Here is a 17,013-nt window from a genome sequence, read left to right on the forward strand (position 1 = left end):
GACAAACAATTGAAGTTAAATCTTAATCAAAGCAAACAACTGAAGTACTTAAAACAGAACACATCGTGTCCTAGTAGCTTATTACACATTATAAAGACCAACATAAAGCATCACGCATAGTAAGAATACCATATGAGTTAAGTACATTTTTTCGAATCAAATTTTTCTTTGCAACTGAGCCACTTTCAATGCAATTGCTAATGCTACTTTATCCTTCATATCATCAAAGAAACGAAAATAGGCATACCTCCATGACTTCTTTACGATTAATGTGCCACAAACTCTCCAAAAGCCTGTGATGAAGCCGAGTGTGATACTGACATAGAGCCAAAGCTTTCCATTATCGTCATCATCTTTATTATCTCCTTCATCACTAGAGGGAAAATGCGGTGTTTCATCTCCCGGGCACTTGGTTGAAAGAGGAACCCCACAGAGTAATGGATTGCCTTCATAAATGGAAGAGTCCTCAAGCGTCTGGAGTTGGTTGCCCGAAGGAATTCTTCCAGCCAAGTTGTTGAAAGACAAGTTCACATGAGCCAAGAGCGATAAAGATGAGTAACTTTGAGGAATTTGTCCCGAAAGGCGATTGTGTGAGAGATCAAGAGTTTCCAACCAATGCAAATTTCCAATCGTCGAGGGAATGTTTCCCCTTAACTGATTTCTTGACAAGTTCAAGGTCCCCAATGCAATGAGGCTGGTCATTTCTTCAGGAATTTCGCCTTCTAAATTATTTGATGAAAGATCAATGCTATACATCCATCTCAAAGCAGTCTCGTAATAAACGAGTTCGCTTCCTTTCGCCGTGACTGTTGTTTGTATCTCATCATATCCAAAGTCTGAATAATTGTTGGATGGAAAGAAAGTCAAGGTAGTCAAATTCTTCAAACACTTGGGAATAGTCCCTGAAAGATTGTTATGACCAAGGTCTAGGATGTGAAGGAAGGGAAGATTGCAAAGATGGCGCGGGATATGTCCACTTAAAAAGTTGGAGTGCAAACGCAGAGTAGACAACAGAGAGTAGTTTGATCCGATCCATAAAGGAACACTTCTAGTAAATTTGTTGCCCCCAAGATCAATACTAAGTAAAGACGTTGCATTTTTCAACTCGATAGGAATTTCGCCATCAAAATTGTTGTTGTTCATCTTCAATATAACTAGAGAACTCGGGACACCCATTGAACTCGGAATATTACCAGAGAGGTTATTGTCAGCCACATCAACAACCTCTATATTTTGCCACGCACTCCATGCTTCTGGGAATTCTCCGTAAAACTGATTGCTCCTTAGGGACAGGATTGTCAAGTTCTGCATGTCGCATAGAGAGGATGGAATTGTACCATTCAAGTGATTCTCCGCAAGATTCAAAGATCTTAATTTGGGCATCAGTTGTCCGAAATTTGAAGGAATAGGCCCGGAAATACTATTACTTTGGAGATAAAGATAAGTGGCATCAGAAGACAAATGTGGAAGTGAACCTTCAAATTGATTACGACTCAAATCCATATAATATAAATTTGGAAATTTGAGTTGGGATTGAAGCTTTCCGCGGATTTGGTTGCGAGATAAATCCAAACGTTCAACTTCAGTTTGAGATTGAAGCCATACAGGAAATGCAGGACCTACACTACAATTTGTAATGTAAATTGTGTGGAGCTGGAAGGGGGCAATCCACTCATAACTCACATTGAAAATGAGCGGCATAGCTCCATCCGTGGACAGATAAAGAGATTGCAGTCTTGTGAGATTTATGAAATGAGTTTCTGTTAAAATGCCTTCCCATGAATTCCCATCCAAAGCCAGGTCAACTAGCTCAGAGAGTTGGCCCAAACTTTCGGGAATAGATCCGTTCATGTTGTTGGCCCAAATGACCGGTGAAATAATTCCAACTTAGGTCAAGTGTTTGGAGGTTGGTAAGGTTGAAAATGCTTTTGGGAAATTCAGATTCTCCCCCAGATGAGATGTTGAGATATGTCAAAGTTGGAAGTTGGCAAACAATGTGAATCCCTTGGAAATAATTGTAACTTAGGTCTAGGTAGCTCAAATGTTTCAAGGTAAGCAAGGATGAAGTTACCTTACCTGCCAAGCGAGACCTTTCACACTTCTCCCACTCTTCATAACTTCCAAACAACCGATCTGCATAAGTATTACGGAGGTCAATTTTTGTAGCATGACCAGTGCGGTTGTCGCACGAAATCCCTTCCCATTGACAGCAATCGTGACCAACCCAAGATGAAAGTCGACCGGACAGATCGGTGAGTTGTTGTTTAAAGCTGAGAAGTGCTCCTCTCTCTTCCTCGATGCATGATTTCGCAGTGACTGAAAGATATGAAGAGGCCAAAACCAGAAAGAGCAAAATGTTGAGGTGAAAAGTAGGGTTGAATAAGCAAGCATGGAACCTACCCATTTTTACCAAGTTTTTCTTGTTTGTTGCAGATGGCTGGCTACTGAGGTGAGGATACAAGTCAATATATAAGAAGCTGAAGCTTGTTAGGAAATCGATGGGGTCGAAAATTCCAAGTCCTCCGCCCATTCTACAAGTTAGCAAAGTCCTCTCACGTTGACTAGACTTAGGTCTATATCGCATCGTTTTTCATGAATGAACGATTGAGATTTGATCAAATGAAATTTAGTTAAATCTCGACATTTGCTTTTCGTGTTTTTGTGTGCAAAATGAACATCACTCGTTTGGAATGCTTTTAAAATAATTGAAAACGCTTTTAAAGAAAATAATTTTGAGTTCCAAAAATTGGCTCCACACAATGGCATGTAAGACATACATTGAAGCATATAAGAAAATTGTGTGTTTTACGAGGAATTAGTAACAAAAATAAAAGTGAAACAGCTTTGTTATTGAAGGTAGAAATACAGAAGCAAGCTTTGCACACGAGATTAGCATGAAAAAACTCCAAAAGATATTTATAGCCAACATCAATTAATCGATGACAGAAACCAATAAATTTAAATAAAATAAAAATAAAAATAAAAAACACATTTGAGAAAGAAAAAGAAAATTATAGTTTATCTAATTGCCGAGTTGGGTGGCGTCCACTGAGTCAGAGACAGACCGAGTCAAAAAGGCACGTACACTTCTCACTTTTCCAGTCAGTGACCCCTGCTGACCAAAATGCCCCCCCCCCAAAGTCTAAAATCTCATAACTACCCCTAAGAGCTCAAAAACATCTCAGCCGTTGATCCTCAAATTGACAAAAACCATCATCGTCGACATCGACGGCAGGAACACAGTGTCCTACAAAACAAGGGCAGGTGGACTACGAAGCGGTGGTGCGTGGGCCCTTACTCCCAGACCCGGGTAACGGTATTTGATTTTTGAATTTCTCACACTTTTTTTTGTTTATTTTCTATAATAATTTTGAATAATTATACAATTTAGGGGAATTAAAATAAAAAGATGGCTACTTGGAATCACTGTCGATGATGTCCATTCCCTTGAGTCCCCTTCTCTTTTGCTGCACATGCAACCCAACCAAAATATTATGCAACCTTTACTCTTTTATCTATTTATTTGTTGAAGAATATCAATTTTTCTTTTCTTATATCAATTGTTATACGTATTACACTAATAAATTAAACTACATAATTCATATTTTTAAGATGAAAAAGTAGAATTTGTGATTTCAATGCATTAATTATGTAATTTAATTTACCAGTGGAATTCGCGTGTCAAGTGATTTCAATTCATCTTCTTTGTTGTATTACATTTTGTATACTTGACATAAAACAAATAAAAGAAAATTTTGAGTTATTAGGTGTCACAAACAAATCAAAATTTGAGAACTAGTCATGCTCCTGCATTGTATTTTAGGAATTAAAAGAGGAAGGTTCTTTTTTTTTATCCAAAATTGTTTATAAGATTGACATAACTCCTCACTCTCATTCCTAATATTTAAAATTGATATAAATTCTCCTAAGATTGCCCACTGTTCCATGAGAAATCTTTGTTAAATTGAGGATATTTTTGTCAAATCAACTCTTCCTCTTGAACTGATAGTTTCTTTAATTTAAGAAAGATTTTTTTTACTAAAATACCAAAATAATTGACGATGGACAATCTCAAATACCACTTTTATCCGTTTTAAATCTCAAAGATTAAAATTAGGAGTTATAATCATTTCAGATACCATTTTAAAAATCAACTCTTCCTCTTGAACTGGTAGTTTCTTTAATTTAACAAAGATTTTTTTTACTAAAATACCATCATAATTGACAGTGAACAATCTCAAATACTACTTTTATCGGTAAGAAGCTGAAGCTTTTGGAAATCGATGGGATCGAAAATTCCAAGTCCTCGGCCCATTCTACAAGTAAGCAAATTCCACTTCGTTTGACTAGACTTGGGGCTAATTCTCTTTCTCACACCGTTTTTCACGAGTGAACATTGAGAACTACTTTTGCTTTTTGTGTTTTGGTGTGTATGAGCAGCATCACTAGTTTGAAAGTGCTTTTAAAATAACTGAAAGCACTTTTAGAGAAAATGATTTTGAGTTCAAAAGCACTTAAAGTGCTTTCTGCAAGAAGCACCAATTGGTAATAAGCACTTGAAATACTTTTTTAGGATTTACATTTTTATTAAAGATTAGTTCCAAAAATATTTACATCAAAAGTCTGCACATTGTTTGTAGGATTTAACTTTTGTGATAAAGGTGGATTATAAAAAGAAAAAATAATGTAGGTAAAACTTAACTAAAAGATACAAAAACACTATACACCTACAAGCACGATACATTAATTAGTGACACAAGTTAACTATAAAATTATGGAACCTATCCATTTTTACAAAGTTTTTCTTTTTTTGTTGCAGATGGCTGGCTACTGAGTTGAGCATACAAGTCAATATATAAGAAGCTGAAGCTTGCTAGGAAATTGATGGGGTCGAAAATTCCAAGTCCTCCACCCATTCTACAAGTTAGCAAAGTCCTCTCAGGTTGACTAGACTTGGGTCTAATTCTTTTTTCGGCACCATTTTTCTTTTCACGAATGAATTGTTGAGATTTGATCAAACGAAATTTAGTTAAATCTCAACCTTTGGTTTTCGTGTTTTGGTGTGCAGGATGAGCATCATTTGTTTGAAAATACTTTTAAAATGATTGAAAAACACTTTTAGAGAAAATGATTTTGAGTTCCAAAAACACTTAAAATGCTCCCTGAAAGAAGCACCGGTTATGTATTTCTAGTAGAAAGCACTTGAAGTGCTTTATCAAAGTTCACTTTGCATTTTTATTCAGGACTGTATTAAAAAACATTTTCATCAAAAGTCCGACACATTGTTTTTAGCTCTAATTCTCTTCCGCACAATGTTTTTATTCATGGCGTGTAAGACATGCTTCTGGTAAGAAGCCGAAGCTTTAGGAAATCGATGGGATCGAAATTCCAAGTCCTCGGCCCATTCTACAAGTTAGCAAATTCCACTCCGTTTGACTAGACTTGGGGCTAATTCTCTTTTCTGAAACACTTTTAGAGAAAATGATTTTGGGTTCAAAAGCACTTAAAGTGCTTTCTGCAAAAAACATCAATTGGTAGAAAGCAGTTGAAGTACTTTTGTAGGATTTGCATTTTTATTAAAGATTAGTTCCAAAAATATTTACATCAAAAGTCTGCACATTGTTTTTAGTATGCTCTAATTCTCTTCAGCACAATGTTTTACTCATGGTGTGCAAAACATACATCGAAGAATAGCAAAATTTTGTGTTTTATGAGGAATCAGTAACAAAGGGAAAAGTGAAAAAAGACCAAAAGATATTTGCAGCCAACATTAATTAATTGATGCCAGAAAGCAATATAGTTAAATAAAATAAAAAACAAAAAACACCACTGAGAAAGAAAAAGAAAATTCTAGTTAATATTAATTTTATCTAATCGCCGGAGTTGGGTGGCGTCCAGAGTCAGACGACTCAGACCGGGCTGAAAGCTGCCCTTTGATTGGCCCCGTGCATCCGCTTGCTTCTCACTTTCTCAGTCAGTGACCTCTGCTGACCAAAATGCCCCCACCCCAAAGTCCAAAATCTCACAACTACCAGTGATTGCCCAAGAACATCTTAGCCGTTGATCATCTAAATGACAAAACCATCCTCATCATCTACATCGACGGCAGGAACACTGTGTCCTACAAAGCAAGGGCAGGTGGACTACGAAAAGGCCGGTGAGTGGGCCTTTGCACCCTGACTCGGGTAACAGTTTTTTATTTTTGATTTTCTGAGACTTTGGGGCTCAAGTCTAATTTTTTTTCTTTCTTTTTATAATAATTTTGAATTATTATACAATTTTTGGGAATTAAAATAAAAGGATGGCTACTCGGAATCACTGTCGAGGCTGTCCATTCCGTTGAGTCCCCTTCGCTCTTGCTAAAGCACAAGGGTCGACCAAAATTTTATGTTACGTTTACTATTTATCTTTTTATTTAATACATTTATCATTTAAAGATTTGAAATTAAAAGAGGTAGGCTTTTGATGGCTTATGAATTGACATAATTCTCTTACTTTCATCCCTGATATTTAAAATCGATATAAGTGGTTTTTCACCGCTCCATGAGATATTTTTGTTAAATTAAGTGTATTTTTGTCAAATACATATCATTAACAATGTCAAAATACACTTCCATAAATTGAGTGTATTTTTTTCACCGCTCCATCAGAGGAAAAATATATCATTAACAATGTCAAAATACACTTCCATAAATAAATCAAATACTGGCTGTGTTTCACTTTTCACCACTATATGAAATATTATTATTGTTGGCATGAAAAGACAACATTAAATATTATTACTATTATTATTATTCTCCACTTTAAGCACCTAATTATTCGCTCTACTAAGAAAACAAAAGTGAATGACAATTCATCACCAAGTTTTTAGCATGTTAATTATAGAGGAATGAATTATAAGGATCGTGTTTACCATCACGTGGACTTATAGTCCAATAATGGATCATCATGTGTAAGTTTTTTTTTTTTTTTTCACATATCCAAACATTTTTTAACTAAAACGTAACGGTAGCATTGAATCCGTTTACTATAACACCTGACCTCAAATCAAGTTTTGTTCTCCAGTAAAAATATATTTCATTTTCCATATTAATGAGGGTGTCTATGGAAATTAAAAAAATAAAATAATAAAACTCAGGAAAAAGACAAAGAGAGGAAAACATCAGGAAAGACGAGCGTATTACCTTCTTCACACATTTCTTTTCCCTGACCTCATATCGATTCCCTGGAAAACAATACTGCCAACAAAAAAAATATATTTAAATCAATTTTTTTTGTTTTAATTAAACCCAAAAATTAAAATTAAAATTGATGAACAATCACCACAAAGATCGACCCAAAAATTATGTAACATTTACTATTTTATCTATTTATTTGTTATATTAAATTTTATACGCATCAAGCAAATAAAAGAAAATTTGGAGTCATTAGGCGTTACAAGCAAATCAAAATTTGAGAACTAGTCATGCTCATGCATTTATTTAATACATTTACCCTTTAACAAAATTGCCCAGAGATTTGGAATTAAAAGAGGAAGTTTTTATTTAAAATGGTTCATGAGATTGACATAACTCTTCACTTTCATCCCTAATATTTAAAATCGATAGAAATGGTCATTGACACGCCTTGACCCGAAATGTCCACTAGGACTCCGAATCAAGTTGTGCTGGCCAACACCTGAAATGTGACTAAGCCATAAGTGTCGTGATGTGGAAAATGTGAATAAATTTAACCTTAAAAGTGCCTAAATACAAGAGTGCGCAGTGAGCGGGAATGAACTCATTTCACACGTGATGACAGAGCATAAGTACAGTAAAGTAAAATAGGGTGAGAATTATACCATCGATGGTAATTGTCTACACCAAGATTTGCCAATAATCCTCGTCAATACGAAAACTCTGCTACTAGAATCTGGAGGGGCGAAAAACAAGAGTGAGTAGGCCTGAAAAATAAAGTTTTAGTAAAAACCTTTTTAAAACGTTATAACGCCTCACCGTAAAACATATATAGTTTCCAAAATACCATACTACGTATAAGTATGAAAACAAGTGCATGCCGAATGTAAGTCCTGAAATATGCCACATCAAAACATCATCAATAGCAATATAGATATGATCATGTGCTGTAATCTATACTAACATGTTAGTCGGAGTCACCTAATGTGACATGTACGACTGCACCTATCGCTCATCAATCTATGCTAATACACGAGTCGGAGTCACCTATTGTGACCTATACAACATGCTAGGTGTAATAATAAACGCTCTAGTGCTACGATCACGTGAAGCTTGTGTTATGCACAATCACCTACGAGTCGGAACTGCCTATTGCAGTCTGTACGACAGGCTAACACCTACTTGGATCCAAGGCGAGCGTGCGGTGCTGGGAGGTCAACATACACGTGAAGGCTAGCCTGGCCTTGGCTGAACACTCACATGAGGTGCAACAATGATAAGCACTACATGAATATATGCATGCCATAATGATTCAATGATTGCAACCAGCATAATAAACTTACCTGAACTTACCTGCGCATTACGTATGATCATCTTGGTATTTCACAATAGTGCAACATTTCTCATAATATAATTTAATCATGGCATGAAGTGCATGAATCAATTCAAAAGCATTTGTGGAAACTATCAATCATATATACATACTATAAAAAGGAAAAAACCCACCCACCTAATGTCACATCCCCGTCCGGGGCGGACCATTTCCCAGGCCCGCTCCACCACTGTAGCACGATATTGTCCGCTTTGTGCCCCGACCACGCACTCACGGTTTTGTTTTTGGGAACTCACGAACAACTTCCCAGTGGGTCACCTATCATGGGAGTGATCTGGCCACCTTCTCGCTTAACTTCGGAGTTCCGACGGAACCCGAAGCCAGTGAGCTCCCAAAAGGCCTCGTGCTAAGTAGGGATGAGAATATACATTTAAGGATCACTCCCCTGGGCGATGTGGGATGTTACAATCCACCCCCCTTAGGAGCCCAACGTCCTCGTCGGCACACTTCCAGCCAAGGATTGACTCTAATACCAATTTGTCACATCCCTGCCCAAGGCGGACCACTTCTCGGGCCCGCTCCACCACCATAGCACGATATTTTCCGCTTTGGGCCCCGACCACGCCCTCACGGTTTTGTTTTTGGGAACTCACGAGCAACTTCCCAGTGGTCACCCATCATGAGAGTGCTCTGGCCACCTTCTCGCTTAACTTCAGAGTTCCGACGGAACCCGAAGCCAGTGAGCTCCCAAAAGGTCTCATGCTAGGTAGGGATGAGAATATACATTTAGAGCAAGTCCACCCCTGAAGACTTTGTGCCAGCACCCAGCGCATTTATTCACTCAAGTAAACAGTAATAGACCACAATAAACACTAATAGGCCAAAGCATCTCCACCCCTAAAAATACGCTGGCACCCAGCCTATCTAATATTATATTATTTTATTCATATCAATTAATATTTTATCATTTAATTTATTTTTTATTTTTTCTTCCTTTCCCTTTCTGGTCATTTCTTTATCATTTATTTTTTCTTCTTTATTCTTTCTTCCTTTCCCTTTCCGGTCCTTTCTTTATCATTTATTTTTTCTTCTTTATTCTTTCTTCCTTTCCTTTACCATGTTGGTACCAATCAATACTCAACCTCTGACCAAGACCTCGACACCTAGGGCTTCAACCTTCATCGCACGATCGCGGAGCTCAACCTGGACCACCTCAACAAGGTGTTCGTGGCCGTCGGGTTTCTGAAGCGGGACCCGGACAAGATCCCGACGGCGCAAGAGCACACGGACTCGCTGCTGTGAATGGAGTACAGGAAGACGAAGCGGCCGGTGGCGTTCACGAGGTCGGCGGGAGACGGCCTCCAGTTCAAACTTCCTTCGGACGCCATGCTAGCGTCACCATGGTATCAGATAGGTCGGTCCCAAGGTCTGTCGATTTTAGGCCGGCCTGTGGACTGGCATGGGCTGGGTGCCAGTCAATTGGGTCGGCTGAAGCAAATTCACTGGGTCCTGGCCTATTTTTTCGGCTGGGTGCTGGGCAAAAAGTCCTCCAGTGGACTTGTTCTTAAGGATCACTCCCCTAGGCGATGTGGGATGTTACACCTAAGGTATGTGCTATAACTCCCTAGCAAGAATATCGAGGCGTCACGAACGATCGGTGCTTAGAACAATTATCAAATCACGTCTCAAAATTCTTAACAATAGATCACGTAACTTACATTAAACACATCCCCAAGGACATTCTAGAATGATTTGAAACTCATTGACCAAAAGTCAACCGCCGGTCAAAGGTTGACGGTAGGGTCCATAACCTACGTAACTCAATTCGGAAGATCCGCACCTTAGATTTGCGATCCATAACTTCCAAAGATCTACATTATGCTTCTAGAACGTCATACTAAAGTTTCATTACAATCTAACACTTGGATCTCTGCCAATTGCAAATTCAAGTGGTGGTCAACGTTTTATTTTACGAACTTACAAATCCAATTCGGGAAGATCGGTATGTCGGATTCCCAATCCGTAAGTTTCTAATATTCTCAAATATTATGTACTATGATGTATTAAAGTTTGATGACAATCCAACAGTCGGATCATCAATTTATATAAGGATCAAGTAGCGGTCTCTATCAAAACTATGTTCAAACGATAAGATTTCATCAATCGGACTTCACCTATGAAATTGGGGTATCAAACTTAGCTTAGGAGGTTAGGAGGTGCCTCGGCCGACACGCCGCCCCGACTTGCCAAAAAAATCAACTATTTCTAAAAATTCTCAAATTTCACAAAAATAAAGATCTCAATGAGTAGAGCAAGTTTTATACCTGTAGCCAAGTCCAATTTGGTTGGAAAAAGCCACAAATAGCCACGAACTCGTCCGAAACCTTAGAATGGGTGTTCGTCGATTCGACTTCTCCAGTGTTCTAACGCCCCTATCACTGGTTGTGTATTGTTCCTCGATCCAAGGGGAGTTGATTAAGGGTGGTGGTGGGTGTTGAGACTTGCCGGAACAGCAGATTGCTGTCAAGAACCTCCGGGTTCTCCAGTGAGGTTCTACACGGTTTTAGCCTTAAAAAATCTTGATTTTGGGCGAAAAAATGGGAGGTGGTGGAAGAAGTTGCAGGTGATGAATGTGTGAATTTCAATTGAAAAATGGTGGAGATTGACCGTAATTTGGCCGTGTCGAAACTGAGTTTATGGTGTGCACAGGTTGAAAGGGAATGAGATGAGGTTCTTCTCTCTCCTTCCTGATTGGCTGATCCCTCTCTCTAATTTCTGATTGGTCACTTAAACAAAATAGATGATTGGTCCCCTTATTCTTGCTTATATCTGATTAGGCTTCTTTCCCACAAGGTGGGAGTTCAATTAACTTATAATCCAAAATATAAATAACCAAATTCAAACGTCCGTAACTATACCGTTATAATCCGAACTCACAGATACGCTAAATGAATGAGTCATATGTCTCTCTAACCAATGGTCAACAAAAGTCAAAATCTTTGCCTCTAGGGGCATTTTTCTTAAAAATCACTATTTTAGAATTTATAAAATTGTAAAGGTAGGGGACGGTTTGTCATAGTCATCAGGCTGTCCATCATTCCATAAGAAATCTTTGTTAAATTGAGGGTATTTTTGTTAAATGAACCCTTCCTCTTGGCGATTTCTTCAATTTAAAATTGAGTAAATGATATCATTTGATATTACTTGGCGGGATGATAATTATGTTAGTAGAATGACTACAATGATGACAAATACTAATGATACAAGCACCTTAAGTTGAAGAAATTTTTCATTGTGACCGAAATACGGGCGGTACACCACCTATTTTTATATAAATGGTGGAATTTTTTTTTTTAAAGTTATTAATTTTTTAACACACATATCCTACCATTTGTATAGTGACACATGATATACCACTCTATGTTCCGGTTACATTGAAAAATTTCTCATGAAGTTAAGGTGCATGATTTTGGTTACTTTTGATGTGTCTTATTCAATATGGAATTGTATAGAGTGTAGAGTAGATAGTCTTTGTGATTTTCCAGAATGCCCAAAAATTTTGGAAATTGAAAACATGATGGGATTTAAGGAATACCCATGGCCTCTAATTTTTCCCATTTGTTGTCAAAAGAGTACTACTGCCACGATATGAGTCCTACTATGGTCAAATGGGTATGCAAATTTCATATTTTTCGATATGAGTCTTAATATGGACAAAGAGTAGTCTTAGTACCACTATGGTTGTATTAGTTTTCTGTTTAGATGCCTTAACTGGCTTATTTTGCATTTTCATGTCTAATTAGTTACCAATGTTCTTACTTTTCCTGTGTTTTGTAAATCTTTTGTCATAGGTTATTATTATTTTTTATTTCACAGTTTTGCGGATCATAAAAGTTGTGTTTTGAAGAATTTATTGTACATATGATTGGTTATATGTTTCCATGTTTCATCAAATTAGTAGAAGATTAAAATTATGTCTGTAATACTGTGCATATAATTTCATTCGTTGTATTATGATTGAGTTCGTAATTGGAAAATCTTGCAGCTTAGGCTTTCGATTGTAATTTTCATAAATATGGGATTGTGTAAATACATGATGTTTTGTATATCTGATTTTTTATTGAAAAGTTTAAATACCTCTGGGGTATAAACCTCCACCGCTTGCTGCAACATTTCTACATTTGCTAATAATATAGGACTAGGCTCCATCATCTTGAAATCAGCAAGTAATTCTTGATATCTTCGATCTGCTAACACTCTCTTAGAATGCTCAAAGAATCGTAAAAAATTATGTTTAGGCAGATATTGTTCATAGATTCACTATGTGCTCTTCATGTTCGCAGTGAAAGTATGTTTAGGCAAATTTCATATTTTTCGATATGAGTCTGAACATGGACAAAGAGTACTACTACGACGATACGAGTCTTAGTACCACTATGGTTGTATTAGTTTTCTGTTAAGATGCCTTAATTGGCTTATTCTGCATTTTCATGTCTAATTAGTTACCAATGTTTTTACTTTTCCTGCGTTTTGTAAATCTTTTGTCATGGGTTATTATTATTTTTTATTTCACAGTTTGGTGGGTCATAAAAGTTGTGTTTTGAAGAATTTATTGTAAGGATGATTTGTTATATGTTGTTTGTACGTTTCCATGTTTCATCAAATTAGTAGAAGATTAAAATTATGTCTGTAATACTGTGCATATAATTTCATTCGTTGTATTATGATTGAGTTCGTAATTGGAAAATCTTGCAGCTTAGGCTTTCGATTGTAATTTTCATAAATATGGGATTGTGTAAATACATAATGTTTTGTATATCTGATTTTTTATTGAACACGACACATTTATGTTTGAACAATATAGTAGAGAAGATTACATAGACTAGAAAGAAGATAAGGCACCTCAACAACCCAATGTGAGAAGAATGAACACCTCATAGTGTACCATCTAGCATATCTATTAAATATATATGTACCTAACCTTTTGTATGTAAATAGTATGTACAGTTGTACATATATTCAAGTAGTATATTTTGTACGTAAATAGTATTGTACATAAAATTTTAGTACAATTTTCAATCCTGCAACATCGCATGGGCATCCTTTGCTAGTTACTATAGTCTAAAGATGAGAAGGAAATTGACACTATACATAAGCTACAGTAAAAAAAAACTTTGATGTTGATTACTTCACCAAATTGCCATTCTACCCAAATTTTTGCTTTGTTACGGATTTGCAGGCCAAATTTTTGCTTTGTTATGGATTTGCCGGGTTTCAAAGGGCCAGACAGAGGCCTAGAGGGCTGGACCAAAACGGCGCAGTTTTGAAACAATTAAATTACTCTTTTGCCCATTTGGATTTCAGATCGGACGGGTAGGGGTGAAGATTATGGGGGTAGTTTTGTCATTGCACGTTTGGGGTTTGGGGGGCATGTTGTCCGCTTCGTTGGATGGGATTGAGCCATTGAGGGAGTTGTTGCAGACGAAAGAAGAAGATAGAGAGAGAGGGAGAGGAGGAGAGATCTTGCAGACAGGCAGAGGTGCAGTAAAAGCAAGCAGCGGTATGGGCTGCACAGAGAGAAGGAGAGAGAGATATGTTGAGTTTAATTTTGGCATTTTGGTTCTCCGGTTCTTAATTTTGTACCCTTTATGTTTGTGCTGCTTTTGGATTCAATTCGAATCAAATAACGTAGTTGGTCTTGATATGAATTCTCTCTACAAAAATAATTAGGGGTTTTTGTTTAAATTATCACTGATTTGCTTTGATTTGGCTTTGAATCTTTGTTAATTTGGACTGCAGGTGGTTCTGATATGGAGGAGAAGCTTCAAGAGCTTATGATCTTGCCGACTTAAGTACGGTCGTTCTTCAACTCATATAAAATTTCGGGTACGGTTCAAACTCTTAAGAGTTTTATGATTTTGCAAAATCATGTCTGCAGATGCTATCTCTTTAGTTGCAGTTGCATCATTAAACTATACCACTGAATTTACTTAGAAAATATGTAGACCACTCTCTGAAATGCAAGATAGATGAACTCGGTCAAAACTTAAAAGATTGGACCCTAACATGATCTGACATCCTCAGCGGTACCAATTTAATCGATAAATTGATGAGGCCACCAGTACATTTACACCTTCAACTGATGCAATATTACGTTCACTTGTGTGAGAGATGTCGATAGTTAAGTACAGCGACTTCCAGAGGCTGTTGATATTTGTAAAATCCGAAGAACTAAACCTAATAGAAGAAGAAACTTCACTTTGAAAATAAGGATCTAATATGGTAGGGAAGATATAATATTTTGACAAATTAAAACAAAGAAATCACATAATTAGTAGTTCACGCGAAAGTTATTGAGGAGTTCACGCATAACACGACTTTAGGAACAGCTAGGACCAATTTTAATGCAAGAGAACATTTCATACTTCATGAATTAGTGACCTAAATTTTTCTCGAGCACTCAATCTATGCATAAGATACTACAAATAAGAGCACAGTTCAAACCAAATGCAGGGCAACAATGTGCATTCTATTCCGCAAATTAATTCCTAAAAATGAAAATCTGTCATAAAATCAGAACGGTGTTTGATCTCATCGTCCTAAATCTAACAGACACCATCAATCTCAACGAAATAATAAACCAGATGATTGACATTCTCTCTTTCGAAATAGCTAATTCAGATAAGTTCTTATACTAAAAAATATAGTGAAAAGATGTTTACAAAAAGCATATACAAAAAGTATAAGAACTTAGTATCAATGTCTTATAATATGTGTTATGTATATGCTTTTTGTAAACATCTTTTCACTATATTTTTTAGTATAAGAACTTAACTGAATTAGCTATTTCGAAAGAGAGAATGTCAATCATCTGGTTTATTATTTCGTTGAGATTGATGGTGTCTTATAATATGTGTTATGTATATGCTTTTTGTAAACATCTTTTCACTATATTTTTTAGTATAAGAACTTAACTGAATTAGCTATTTCACTATATTGTCTAATTACTGCATTTGAGAATGCGATTGTATTGCTACAGCCTTTTGATTGAATTTTGTTGTAGATATTATTCATAACTGTTGTCGATTGTAGTTTGAAAACCCGATACTGAGAGTGGACATTTTTCTAGTAATGCCCAAAGCTCTTTTTTATAGTTAGGTTGAAAATCTTATCGATATATTCTTTATTTAGTTGGTCCAATTTGTAACAGATGAGATTGTTTTGTTTGATGTTTCAATCAAAATTTGATCCTTTTTTTTTTTGTGTGAAATTATAATGGAATTGCAAGTCAAGTATATCTTAAGATTCTTGGTTGCATACCCACCTTCCCACAACTATTAGTCTCTTGATTGGATGGATTTTTATAATTTCTTGGATCTACGGTTACAATGCTTTTTATAATTTCCTAGATCTATCATTTTTGTTCGTTCATGATTATGTTGAATGTTTTTCAGGTTAAATGTGTCTTATTCATGTAGTTAAGGCTGGTGAATTCAAGTCCCGCGGCATCGCGCGGGCTTATTAATAGTTAATTCCTAAAAATGAAAATCTGTCATAAAATCAGAACACTGTTTGATCTCGTCTTCCCAAATCTAACAGACACCATCAATCTCAACGAAATAATAAACCACATGATTGACATTCTCTCTTTCGAAATAGCTAATTCAGTTGAGTTCTTATACTAAAAAAATGTACGGAAAGGATGTTTACAAAAAGCATATACATAACACATATTATAAGACATTGATACTAAGTATCATCTGCTGTAGTCAATTTGGTAAAAACTTGACAAAATTCAGTATCTACATGCATTTAATCAGAGACAAGCTGGGGTAGTCTCCATCTTCCTTACAATTTTACTACTGTTTGACCATTGGGAATATCGGAGAAGGTTTGCTGGCATGAAAAACCTCTAACCATACAAACAGTATCTTCTTTATTGAAAAGCTTTGGAAAAAAAAAAGTGAAGAATATTTTATCCCAATTACAATTGGAATGATCAGCTTTATCTTTTTCATGTTTTTTTTTTAAGAACCAAAAGAAAAACAATAAGGTTTAGGTTAAATCAACATGCCGGTTAATGTAATAGACTTTGTCCCATCAATCAATCTGAGGTGCATCTTCTAAATCATCAAAATCCTCACTGTCACTCTTAACATATAAGCGAACAGGAGCCATTGCAACTTTTGTTAACATATACTTCCGAATTCGCCATTTTGATTGTATATTGATTCTTGATGTCAACTTAATAGAATATTGATGCAAACTGAACTGCTTATTCTATCGCATTGATTCACCTATCTCTTGGTTTTGCAATTATGTGGAGATGACTATTAATTTGTGGTTTTGTGGGAATTATTCAAATAAAATGTGCATTGTCTAATTACTGCATTTGAGAATACAATTGTATTGCTGCAGCCTTTTGATTGAATTTTGCTATAGATATTATTCATAACTGCTGTCGATTGTAGTTTGAAAACCCGATACAGAGAGTGGACATTTTTC

General features: G+C 36.3%; 1 protein-coding gene across 1 annotated transcript in view; it reads right to left on the minus strand.

The window, feature by feature from the left end:
* Window positions 1–15: 15 nt before the first annotated feature.
* The window catches only part of LOC126584796 (receptor-like protein EIX2), a 38,691-nt gene continuing 21,693 nt past the window's right edge, over window positions 16–17,013 (minus strand). The window contains exon 3 of the mRNA XM_050249147.1: window positions 16–1,475. Within this exon, the coding sequence (XP_050105104.1) occupies window positions 157–1,475 (1,319 nt within the window). The 3' untranslated portion in view covers window positions 16–156. The remainder of the gene's footprint in view (window positions 1,476–17,013) is intronic.

Source organism: Malus sylvestris, chromosome 10 (genome assembly GCF_916048215.2).
Source record: "Malus sylvestris chromosome 10, drMalSylv7.2, whole genome shotgun sequence".
Taxonomy (NCBI): domain Eukaryota; kingdom Viridiplantae; phylum Streptophyta; class Magnoliopsida; order Rosales; family Rosaceae; genus Malus; species Malus sylvestris.